Raw genomic sequence first — 12,548 nt, forward strand, 5'->3', positions numbered from 1 at the left:
TATTATCTTCAAATGGGCTGCTTTCAAGGATTCTTTTGTCTACTAAAAGTCTTTTTGCTCCCAGAATGTTGTAGTTTGGATTTCCAGTTCATTTTTATACCATGATAAATTTCACCTAATAAAAAGCCAAGTGGAAAAAAAAATAAACATTTTTAAAGACATTGTATATATTTTCTTTATTTATTGATTTATTTTTTATTATGGGATTGTATCACTGCGTCAGTCTTTTTTTTTTCCGTATCTTTGCAGTTACTTGCTAAAAATCCAGGGGAACGACTGGGTTGCACTGAAGACGGAGCTGCTGTTGTAAAGCAACATCCTATTTTCAAGAATATTAACTTCAAGAGGCTGGAAGCTAACATGTTAGAACCTCCATTCTTGCCAGATGTAAGTAGGTGAGACAGATTTGATTAGTATCTAAACAGGCAAGAACTGTCATAATTCTATGTCAGCAATCATGTGGCTCCAGAGAAACCTTTGAAGTTAGTTAAATTGGCAGGAGAATGTCATTGTTTTCATCATAGAATCATCATATAATCATTATAGAATGGTTTGGGTTGGAAAGGACCTTAAGATCATCTAGTTCCAACCCCCTGCCATGGACAGGGACGCCTCACACCAGACCATGTCATCCAAGGCTCTGTCCAACCCAGCCTTGAACACTGCCAGGGATGGAGCATTTACCACTTCTTTGGGAAACCTGTTCCAGTGCCTCACCACCCTCACAGTGAAGAACGTCTTCCTTATATCCAAATTTCATCTGAGATCACGATTTACAATAAATCAGTAAATAACTGATTTCTTAGCCCTTAAAAGTCTACTTCTGTAGCTCAGATGCTGAACAAATGAAGATTAGCTTTGAAGAAATTACTCTGGAGTTGAAAGGAGGGTGACAGATGATGAGTGAATTATGACAACCATTAAGAAACCCAGAGAAGTTGCATGCTGTTGCTGGTTTTGATGTTTCTTTTCTGTTACTTGCAGGATGGATGGAATTGCTCAGGTGCCTTATGAAGGGAGTCTTTTAAGTTTTTGCATTTCTGTTTTGTAGTATTGTGTAATTTGGTGTGTGTGTGTGTGTGTGTATATATATATATATGCAGACATTTTGCTCCCTCTTTGCTCATCTAGGGAAACAAACAAATCAACCCACAAAAACCCCCAACCCCAAAACCTTAATGAAGCAATCTTGTCTTGTACTGCAGCCACGTGCCGTATATTGTAAAGATGTCCTGGACATAGAGCAGTTCTCAACAGTAAAAGGAGTGAACCTGGATACTACAGATGATGACTTCTATTCCAAATTTGTAACGGGTTGTGTCTCAATCCCTTGGCAAAATGAGGTATTGTATATTTCATTAAAAATTATTTTCTTTAGCACAGCAATATAGAAGATTTATAAGGGATATAATTATAGGATTAACTTTCTCTGTAAGATGTAAATAAAGGTCTACTTTAGACTTCTTTGCTGAGTGACTTCAAAGACAAGTTTTTCCCAAAACATAAACAACTTGCTACAAATGTAGATCTATGGTAAATCTGCACAAACAGAATGTCATTTGTCATCATAGATGCCACATAGGGAACAGCATTTAGCAACTGTATGACCACATTTTCCTTGTTGTTCTATCACGTTATTCAATGCTGCTGTTCACAGGAGGGAACGAATGCTATTCAAAACGTTCAAAAGCAAATGGGTGCAGTGCAAGCTGTTTGTGTATCCTGCCTGTGTGTCGATAGAGTATCCGAGTGAATGGTAACACAGAACTGCAGATTCACCTTTTCCAAGGTTTCAAAACAAACAGTTCAATACAGCTTGAGGCAGACTTTCTCTTAAAGCTTTTTCATCTGCCTAGTGAAGGAGTATTCTAGTTTTCTGCATAGCATACTAGAATTTCACTACCTCTGTGTGCAGTTCAGTCTGTATTTAGGAAATTCAAATCTTCTCTGTTATTTCACAAAGAACACTCAATAACAATTATTTAAAATTGCAGTTCTGGCTATGAGTGTCTTCCCAATATTATAAGATATTTAAAACTTTCTGAAATCAGTATTGTCTTGAATTCTACTTGTGCAGTTTCTTTCCCCGTATATTTTTTATTTCATTTAAAGCTCAAACACAAAAGAGAAGCAATTTCTGAACAACTCGGAGGAAAAAAAGTACATTCCCTTTTGTTTCCCTTTTGCTTTTTTCCCCATTACGTTAAGAAGGAGATTTGAAAGGTGTCATTTGGCATAGAAAGTCTTCCCTAAGAAATGGTAAACCTTAGGCAGTTGGAGAAATACATACTTCCTTTGCCGTGTTGTAATTCTGAACTTCAGCATATGATCCAGTCATTAGGAAGTGCACTGCAGCTTAGTAACTCTAACCCCACATAGAGGGATGAAGTTGAAAGTAGTTGTGGGATTCTGGTGATGGCAATTCCTTCTCTTCAAGGAATAACTGTGCAGGCTTTGTTTCACATTTGTGCTTATTTTTTAGTTCATGTTACTGAGATTTCCCTCAAGCCTTCACTCTCAAACTCTTAAGAATTCCTCCTTCCCTCCCGTAATTTACCTAATGTCCTGATTTACATCAAAAGCAGACCACATTTCTTCTTGGTCCTCTTTATAGTCTCTCTCCCTCACGAGGTATACTCATTTGGTTGCTTGCCTGTTACAATAGATGTGTATCAGTGGCACTCACCAATAAATGCCAACTACACGTGGGCATTAGCTACTCTCCCCCTCCTGCCCATGCCTGTTTGTTACACTTTGGCTTTCACTCTTTCTGCACCCAGTAACTGTGTTTTAATTCTTTTGTTTTCTGTGCATTACCTTCTCTATCTCATTGCCTTATTTCTAATTATGGTATATGTTAGTTGTGTTTTCCTCGTGATTGACGGTTACCCAGAACACCAGAATGATGTTTAAATTACTGTGGTCAGGCATCAGCTACTTTTTCCCCCAAAAGTGCAATTCACCCCCTTGGTAAAAAGTATCCCCCCAGTACTATGCAGGTAGTAGTATTCTGCACAGAATAATCATTTTTCCTACTCAATGTCATGTTGATTGATTCAGTTCAGTCCAGAGTATAGAGATACTATATTTGTTAGGCTGACTGCTCTGAAATGAGTAGAATAGATGAAAGGAAAATCAATTTCTTGTTCTAAAAACTTCTCATTACTGCTTCATAGGCAGAAGAAATGCCTTACCAGAGCAAGGGGCACCTAAGCACTTACCTGCAGGGCAGTGCTCTAATTGCTGTTCTTTAGTTTGCTTAGTGCACAAGGAGAGTTAATGCAGAATTTGTGCCTTCCTTCCTTCCTTCATGGAGCTCTGTGAGTGGTGTAGTCTGGCTGATGAATTTATAAGTTGTTTGTACCCAGCCAGAGTGAACAGATAATGCATGGAACTTGTCTGAGAGGCTTGTGTGGATATTTAATTTGTATTTCATGTGTTTCAAAGATGATTGAAACGGGATGCTTTGAAGATATCAATGCATACGAAACTGATGGTACTGTGTCACCAGACAGAGAGAGGTCTCCTAAACCAAAGAGAGGCTTTTTTCACAGACTTTTTAGTGGAGAGGTAAGGGTATTTCTTTTCTTTCGTAAGAAAATTACCAGTAAGGCCTTAAAATCCATTCAATCTTTTATATTATTTTGTGATAGGAAAAACAAATTGTCTGCTGAATACTGCTGAAACTAATGAATTGTGGTTTATTATGGCTTTGCCCCTGCACTGCGTTTCAGAAACAGTGGCAAGCCCTAGAACTCCATGAGTTTTTCCTCCCTCAGCAATCTGTCGTCCTCTAGTGTCTGCTAGCTGTTACCTGGGGAGAAGGTAGTGTGTGCTATTAACAGCTGCGCTATAGATTGTTTTTTCCTAAATAAATTAATTTGGGTCTTGCTCCTTATGTATTTTGCCAGTTTCTTATAAAAACTTCTGGGGAGATGACTTCAGAGATAACTGAGGCCATCTCTGTAAAAACTTAAATGACATTGACTAATGGACTCAGGAGTGTGGTGGAGCAATGCAACTCCTGGGTCTTGACCCTTCAGAAAGCTGGGCTCCAATCAATCATTTTAGTGTATTACACAAATGAGTAAAAACATCCCCTAAATGAATGAGAGAGATGAAGTGTCATGAAACAAATGTTAAAATATCTTAGGTAGTTTAATTCCTTTACCAAAACAACATAATACATGTTTACACAACTGATAATGCTCAGCCTTCTCTTACATGCATAACTTCTACTCTTTAGTAAACATTTAGAGGTATATGAATGGAGTATTTACCACCTAAAAAGCGTGGCACACTGTGCTTGTTTTTAGGTTGGGAGAAATAGGCCATTTGTAAAGGTTTTCAGTTGAAGATGTTGAACTCAATTCTGCTTGCTCAGTATGCCGGCACTTAGAGCAGAATTATTTTGAGAAGCATGAGTCTGTTCTAGTAGAGAACACTTCTGGAGAAATTACTTTTGCTTTCAAGCAGAAATGGAATTTTAAAATTGCTAGGAGCATACAACAGGGCCATGTATTAAAATTGCATGATGATATTTTTTGTCATCAGCTGGGTAATTCACCTCTCTAAAATGGTACAGTGCTAATGGAATGTATAATAGTACTCTCATTTTTAGTCCACCTTTTCAAATTCACTTTTCCCCCACTTACAGTAATGGAATAGAAGGAATGGTTAAGTGTCCTAATAATCTCACATAGCTGAAATGAAAGCTTGTGTCTTACTGTAGTCTTTTTCCAACTGAGTCAGCAGAGTTCATACTGTCCCAAGATATAGTTCTATGTATTGAGAAAGAGTCCTAAAAAACTTAATACGGCTTGAGGGCCTTTAGTTGGTTTTGAAGTAGTAAGACTGCAGTTAATTGTCCTGTGAAGTTAAAAGAAGGAAAAAACTTAAGGTTAAATGAAACTTTAATGACTTGAGATTCGGCATTGCGTTGTGGTTTCCTTTGATATTACCAAAGTATTTAGTTAGTATGGAATAAAATGTGCTGGAAAAAGCCATCCACCACCCCACCCCCAGCCTTTGTGTGCCCCCTAAATCACACAAACCAATGACAGTGTCAGTTCTGCAGCCAAATTGTCTCTTTTGTCTTCTCTTGTAGGTCTGCTTTAAATCTGATTGCAGTGATGATGAGCAGGAGTCCTCCCGACTTTAAATCATTTTACTCTCATCGGAAAGGATGAGCAAACTTTAAATGTTTTATATCTCTGTAGCAAAGTGTATTATATATATTTTTTATCTGAGTTCAAGGATTTTTGTACATTTGTACTTCATTTGTTTTAAGATGTATATTTTCACTAAAGCTTAATTGTACAAAAAGCAATGAGTGCCATTTGAGTGAGTGTGTTTCTGTATGTATTTGATTTATCTTGATTTATTTTTTTTTTCCCCCCAGTGGAATGAATCTAGAAATACTAAAAGGATTTTAAAGCACAGAGATAATATCTATGGCATCAATGTAACATGACTTTGTATGCTATTGGTAAAACTCTTCTGTTCATCAGGATCTTTATTAGCAGTTTTTCCTAATAGTAAAATTGCTGTACTGATAAATTCCACAATTCCGGTATTATCCAGCAGCGTGGCAGTGCTATTACCTAATGTATCTCTCAAGCAACTGCTAAGGAAAAAAAGGAATTTGGTGCACTGTGGCCAGCTATTATGGAATTGCTCTTTACTCTCTCACTCTGTAGAGTGTCTTTCTGTATTTCTATATGTATGGGGAATTCTGAACACTTAGCTTAATCCTGTAACAAACTGTATTACCCCGTTCTTCTCTTTTCTACCCATCTTTCACATCCTCTCTGTACAGTTTCTTGGCATGGACCATGCAAGTAGACCCATGCCAAAATTCTGTAGCTATATTTTGAGTACTTTGTTGTCTTTACTAAAAGGGTTTATTTTTCACCTGTGGGGGCACCTTTTTATTTTTTTCTGTAAATGAAATTGTTTACAACTCCATGTGGGATGGTAGTTTTATAATGGGTTACAAAACAAAGCATGGGCTCTTGTTACTAACTTCATCTCTGCTTATTGTGTTGGAATACGCAATATTATGGGGTTGACAGCGATCACTGCCACTGAGGAACGGACAAGGTAGTATTAAGTGTCAAATTTAATTATGTAAATAATCTTTCCTAAGAACCTTTTAAAACTTCAACATTAAAACCTGCCTTTAATAGTTGCTTAATGCAGATGTGGAGCTGGTATTGAAGTTTTAGTTACGATTACCTGATGTTCATAAGCAAAACTGTTTCCAGCTGCTTGAAAGCTTGTCAAACTTCCCTTCTTCTGGACTCCAAGTATGCCAGGCTTTCTTTTCATTTGGTAAAGTTTCTGGTAAAACTGTCAATGTGTGTATGAGAATGAATTTAGGGAACACATTTCATTAAGAGCCTCTTCTGGTTTCAAAATTGGAGTTAGGGATATAATGGAACACTCTTGGAGTTGGAGACAAGACTTTTGTTACATGTTTTGTTCTGTGTTCTGAAGATTTGTCTCCACTGAGACAAATGGTTTTTTCCTCTCAAATCTCTAGGGCACCAATGAGACCACACATGTATTGCACACGCGGAGCTCCTAAACATCCCTCTACCTCAGATAGGTTTGTGCTTGTGATCCGCAGACCCACTGCAAGAAACTTAAGCTGCTTCTGAGAAACTTGCAAGATACATTTGATGCTCAAGCCTGTTGTCAGGTTTTAATTCACGGTATTTTGTCTCTAGTAACAAATGCATTAATGGGTTGGTCTTTGAATAAAGTTGGAAAACCAGTGTGTTACAGAATCCTATGGGGGATGAGGTGGTGTCCATCTGAAATTGTTCCTCTTGGCTACTCTGCCACCAAAATGAGGAATGAGACTCTTCCTGTGTTTTCAGTGTGCGTTTTTCCTGATGTCTGAAACAGCAGAGGACAGCAAAATGACTGCTGTAAAAAGTGCAGAGGGAGAAATTGGCAGAAGGAGAAAGAGTTTGAATGAATTACTGGAAGATATCTGATGCAACAGTGGGAGGCTTGACAAAAAGAGAAATATCTGAAATAAGGGTGTTGGCTGGAACCATTATGTGTGAGACAATGAGCTGGCAGAGTCTGACCTGACCCTCTTTATTATGTACCACAGTAATAGAACGACTCTGAAGATGGGAATGGAGAATTGGAGAAGTCATCATGTTTCTCTGATTAAGGGGTTTAATTTTTTTAAGATCTTAGGTTTTCTGTTCTGAGGCAAAGGTGACTGTATTAACGGAGAGCATACGGGGTGACAGTCTGGATTTTAATGTCTGCTTAGAGCAACTGGAAATTTGGGCAAGAATACCATGGACACAAGCTGAGTAATTTTTATGGAGAAATTACAGGAATTGGCTTTAACAAATAAAGAAAACCTGAAAGTCTGCTTACCATGTATTCCAAATTTTCTTTCCATATTGGAGGGGGAGGGATCAAAACTTAAAAAAAAAAAAAAAAATCAAATAAAATCAGTTCCTCCATTCTGGAGTGCTGAGGCTTAACACTCATTATTCCCCAGGGAAGAAAAAAGGCCAGATAAAGAGAAAAGGAAAGTTGTTCCTTAGAAATGGTTACTTAACACATCCACTCCTTTGGACAAGGAATTCCAACCATCCAAAAAAGTAGAGGAGTTGTTCATTTTTATGAAGCTTTATTTAGTTTCATTTCACATTATTTTCTTATGTTCTGAATAATACTATTGGTTTTGAGTTAACTATATGTTTGCAGGATTAGAACCTATATTCTATTGCTTGGGGGTATTTGTGGGATGTTGGTTAATTTTTACCCCTGTAGGCTCAAGATGGCATTTTTCTACTATATATTTGTCCCCTTTGGCTAGAAATAAACCCACCTAATAGTGACTAGATGTCATCTAATGTGAATCCCCTAATGAATAAGAAAAGATAAGAAACTCGAAGGATCAGCCTAACTCTCCTTATACGGTACATGGAGATAAAGATATTATGGTGTTTAAGGTGACTAACATTGGTTAAATCTCTTTACTGGAGTATTAGTAGCTTGCAGATGTATTTTGAAAGCAGGGAAAAGGTAAGGAGAGGGGAGAACACCTGAAAGCAAAATATTGTGGTGTGATTAACACACATTTGCTCTTGGCTTTTGCAGGACACAGCTGAGACAAAGAAGGGGAAAGGCAGCAGGTTGTGCTTACTGATTAAGTAGCCTTTGTTTCCAGGAAGTCATTCGTTATGACTTCATTACAACTCTGTGAATTCAGATTCTAGATCCATGTGTTAAGGGCTTTAATAGCAGTGAGACAATCCAACAGCCCAACTGCTTTGTTCTACTGGTGCAAGATTTGGAAAGACCTATGGAATTCCATGGAGTTACTTGCATGAGATGAACCCTCCTTTCCTGTGGCTTGTGTTTCCAAACGTTTCTGTATGTAAGTCTTAATGTCTGCTTGTGCATACCTCATGAATCTGTAATTCAGAAACTGTGAAACATGTACCCATACCTTATTGGTTTACTTAATGCTTTTGAATGTTGTGACCAACAGAACAGAATCTTCATGCCTCAGGGTTGTTTTCTTATATTAAAAAAGTCAGCTTTTGTTTTCTTCCCAGAGGTGTAGTGTTCATAATAGGGATGGTTTTATGTGTCTGGATTGTAACAACAACAACAACAAAACAAAGTCTCAGTTGAAAAAATGGGCACTTAAAAATAATTACTGTATAATAATAAATAAATAGGAAAAAACCTGCGGTATTCCCATAACAGAGAGTGCTATTGACAAATCTGAGCCTTTAATAGAAGACATTGTATGGGTTTTCTTTTCCAAATAATTTTTAAAACAATAGATCTCAAAGTTTTCTATTATGAAAGAGAATTGTCTCCCTCTCAAAATAAAATTGCCTAATCTGAGAAATCAGTGATAGAAGCTATTAAAAACAACTGAAAATCCATTTTTAGAATGCACTTCAATTATTTTTCAAACAATACTGGTGGAAGAAACTTCTCATTGCTATTTGTCCAAACAGAATACTTGTAAACAAGTTACTGAAGTCAATAGAAGTAATATGATTTCGCTTTGGTTTACAATTTAGTATTACACTGATTTAACATTGGAATTATCCCTTCACTTTAGTGTAGATTTTTCAGAAAATGCTTCTCTTTAGGAAGTAATAAAAAACCATGGAATTAAAATTTAAGGATTAATGGGAAGCATCCTTAAGCTAAATTTTATGTTTCCTTTGACTTGAATTACCTGCCTGGCTCATTTTGACGATGCTGATGTCTCTTCTGCTGAATGTACAATTCTCTTTTAGTTCAGAATTGTTCTGATGGTGTCATTTAAGTTTTGCACGTGAATGCAGGTAACTTCTCTCATGTTCCACATGTGTCCAGAACGCCAGAATGCTGTTCAAGTATAGTGAGGCTGATTGTTCAATGTGACGTGTTAGTGTTGGTATCTCCAAACCACTGAACTGTTCGTGTATGAGCTGTTTTCCTGGATGTTCTAGCATTGTTATTCCTGAAATAAAAGCAAAACATTACTGCCTGTCTCAACCACATGTACTACTGTCTAATGTGATTTCTTTACCATGTCTGCCATGGTAGCCAGGATAAATAAAAGAAAAATTCTAATTTGAAAAAGAAAAACCCCTGCAATTTGTTGAAGGAGAAAATGTGTATTACATGCTGTAAGATCTTTACCAATGCAAGACTGTCAGATCCAGGAAAAAGTGCCCTTGCTTTGTTGTATTTGCTCAGTTGATACTTTATCTCATGGTCTGAATTTTGATTTCTACATACATTTCCGTGTGAAAAGACAGTTATCAGGACGGGCTGGTTTTCATTAACACATTTACTGTGGTAACATGATCATTGTGAATGCAGATTGGTCAATAGGAGCTGCAGCTCATCATCAGCAGCCTTATCATGCATATTCAATTTTATACTATTGCCAAAAGTAACTAGCCAGACTTCTCCCTCCTTGAGAGAATCTATACCTTGATATTAGTTGGATTTGTGGGTTTTAGAGGTTTTTTTATATCAAATACTTTTCAACAGTGAGCTGCTTGTACTTTCAATGTTTTGCCCTGTTTATGCAAAGGTTTTCACTGTCATTTTATGACATGAGTTGAAGGGCCTAAGCACCCAACGACTATACAAACCAGCTTCAAATTATAAGCGACTTTAACAATGTTATAACCATGCTGTGACATACTGCAGATTATCTGTGCATAGGTCAAACTATAGGGGCCAGCAGTCTCATAAAGTCTATTGGATTACTGAATAGTACCAATTACCTGCTGAATTGTTCGTGGACATGCAAAAATGCTGCTTAAGTATGACTGCAGGATGGGGCAAAAAATACTCTCAATGTCCTTGTCCAACATGTTATTAAAAACATTAAATCTGGAGATAACCTGTGCCTAGGTAGTCTGTGGTCACATTCACGATGTTCAAGTCTGTCTTACAGACAAGGTAAAAGCCCGTTCCTTTTTTTATTCTCCTGGAGGTTGAGACGAATTAATCATCATCCACTAAATTATATGTAACCTTTTAGGTATTCACTGTTATTTCACTGAGGTTGTGATTTTATTTTTCTTTGTGGTAACGATGGCTTTACAAAAATGCCTGTTCTGTGACCCTGCCTGCTTTTTCTTGCTCCTTGCCAGTTTTACATCACTTTATTTTTGCCAGTGCAGCTGTTTGTGGGACTGCTGTTTGAGCAGGATCGATGACACGATGCATGCAGAACCATGGCTCAGTAAATCTGAACCAGGAGAATGTACTGATAAGGTACTTGCCAAAGCAAAACCTGATACCCCTGAGTTCTCTTCCAGGCACCCCAACTCCTGGTTAATGCTGCCAGTACAATTCTGAAAGAGGAGGAGAAAGAAGAGGAGTGTGCCCTGGCATTTCTGTGGTGAGTCAGCAGCCCTTGGGGACTGGCACCCGTTTTGATCTAAAGCTCCAAGATAGGTTTGCAAAGACTGATTTGGTTGGTGGCTTGTTTAACCTTTGATAAGAGCTTATGCTCTTTTTAATGTGCTTATATTTATGTCTAACTGTGGAGTGGCACAGGCAGTTGTCACACAGTGTTTGCAGCATTCCAGCTATGCTGTCATCTTTCTTCATGTATCGTTTGCTAAATAAAAAATTCATGATGGTCCATATGTTCCAGAGAAAACTCTCTGCAAGCTTTATCATAAAATAATCTAGGAAAAGACTCTCTATACCTTAAAAGCTCACATTTTGTTACACATTTATAATTAAATAGGGCGTTTCCTCAAAGTTGAATTGCTTTCAGTAATGTAGCTAGGTTTACTTTCAGAGGAATGTCTCAAATGGTTCATCTTTTATTAACGTGCTAATAAAGTTAACTGGCAAGAGCACTCTTACTAATATTGAGTATTTGCCAAGAACAGGAGCAGTAGGGTGGTTCTTTCATGACTTACATTGGCCTGAATACCCAAAGGCGTGACCTACCTTTCTTTTGTCTATCCTGCGAGCACTAACCAAGTTCATATTAAGTCATTACTGTGAATTTATTTTCTTACAAGTCGCAGACTCATGAGGGTCGGAAGGAACCGCTGGAGATAACCTAGTCCAAGTCCAAGCCCCCTGCCAAGGCAGGGCCACCTAGAGCAGGTTACAGAGGAACATGTCCAGGAGGGTTTTGAATGTCTCCAGAGAGGAAGACTCCACAACCCTCCTGGGCAGCCCGTTCCAGTGCTCTGCTGGAGCATAAAGATCTTCCTTAGGTTGAGATGAAACTTCTTGTGTTTTAGTTTATGGCCATTGCCCCTCATCCTGTCACTGGCACCCCTGAACAGTGTCTGACACCTCCCCATTTCCATTGCTGGAACCAATTTCATGTGTTTGAGATACAAGCTGAAGTGCCGGTTCTTACCAGCTCTCATTTAAAACGTGTACGGGCAACTAGGCATAGTGAAATTGGTGGCTGTAGTTGGAAAGTTCACAGTACTGTTGGTTTAAGTGTTTTGTAATGGGACCAAGGCTGTAAATACTGCACACCGTTTCCGGTGACTACTGTGTTCAATACGTGCTGTACGAACGCACGTGTGTGCCCGGGATGGCGATGGGAGCGCCGGTCCCACCGCCAAGGTAACCGTCCGGCTCCTGTCCGCCTTCCCGCTGCTTCACATGCGGCCCCAGCGCCGGCAGCGCCTCTGACGGGACCGCGGGCAGAGGAGCGGGGCGGCGGCGCTCTCTACCCACGGCTCCCGCTCCGCCCCTTGGGTACCTGCCCGGCGTGAGCGGGACTCCCGGGGCTCTTTCCCGGCCGACACCGCGCTCCGCGGCAGGGCATCGGTCTCCTCCCGGCCTGCCGGGCGGCGGGCTCTAGGACCCAGCGCGCCTCCACCACAGGCGCTCCGGGAAGGGGCGTGTCCCTCTTTGTGATTGGACAGCGCGCCTGTCAGTCTCCCTGATTCCCCGCCCATTGCCTCGCCCGCGTGCCTCTGTGTGTGTGTGTACGTACGTCAGCGCCCTCGTGACGCGGGACCGGTGGGCGGGGCTTCCCGGGAAGGGGCGGGGGCGGGCCG

General features: G+C 39.4%; 1 protein-coding gene across 2 annotated transcripts in view; it reads left to right on the top strand.

Moving 5' to 3' along the window:
- GRK4 (G protein-coupled receptor kinase 4) overlaps nucleotides 1-9,543 on the top strand; it is a 40,467-nt gene extending 30,924 nt beyond the window's left edge. The window contains exons 13-16 of one of the 2 annotated variants that reach the window (XR_003992352.1): nucleotides 250-395; nucleotides 1,206-1,343; nucleotides 3,448-3,570; nucleotides 5,108-9,543. Coding sequence is in view for 1 of the 2 variants with exons in the window: in XM_030492879.1 (XP_030348739.1) it covers nucleotides 250-387; nucleotides 1,206-1,343; nucleotides 3,448-3,570; nucleotides 5,108-5,161 (453 nt within the window). In the remaining variant the exon portion in view is untranslated. The remainder of the gene's footprint in view (nucleotides 1-249; nucleotides 396-1,205; nucleotides 1,344-3,447; nucleotides 3,571-5,107) is intronic. The other variant, XM_030492879.1, reaches the window with a different exon arrangement.
- The last annotated feature ends 3,005 nt before the right edge of the window (nucleotides 9,544-12,548 follow it).

This window comes from Strigops habroptila, chromosome 7 (assembly GCF_004027225.2).
Source record: "Strigops habroptila isolate Jane chromosome 7, bStrHab1.2.pri, whole genome shotgun sequence".
Lineage (NCBI taxonomy): Eukaryota > Metazoa > Chordata > Aves > Psittaciformes > Psittacidae > Strigops > Strigops habroptila.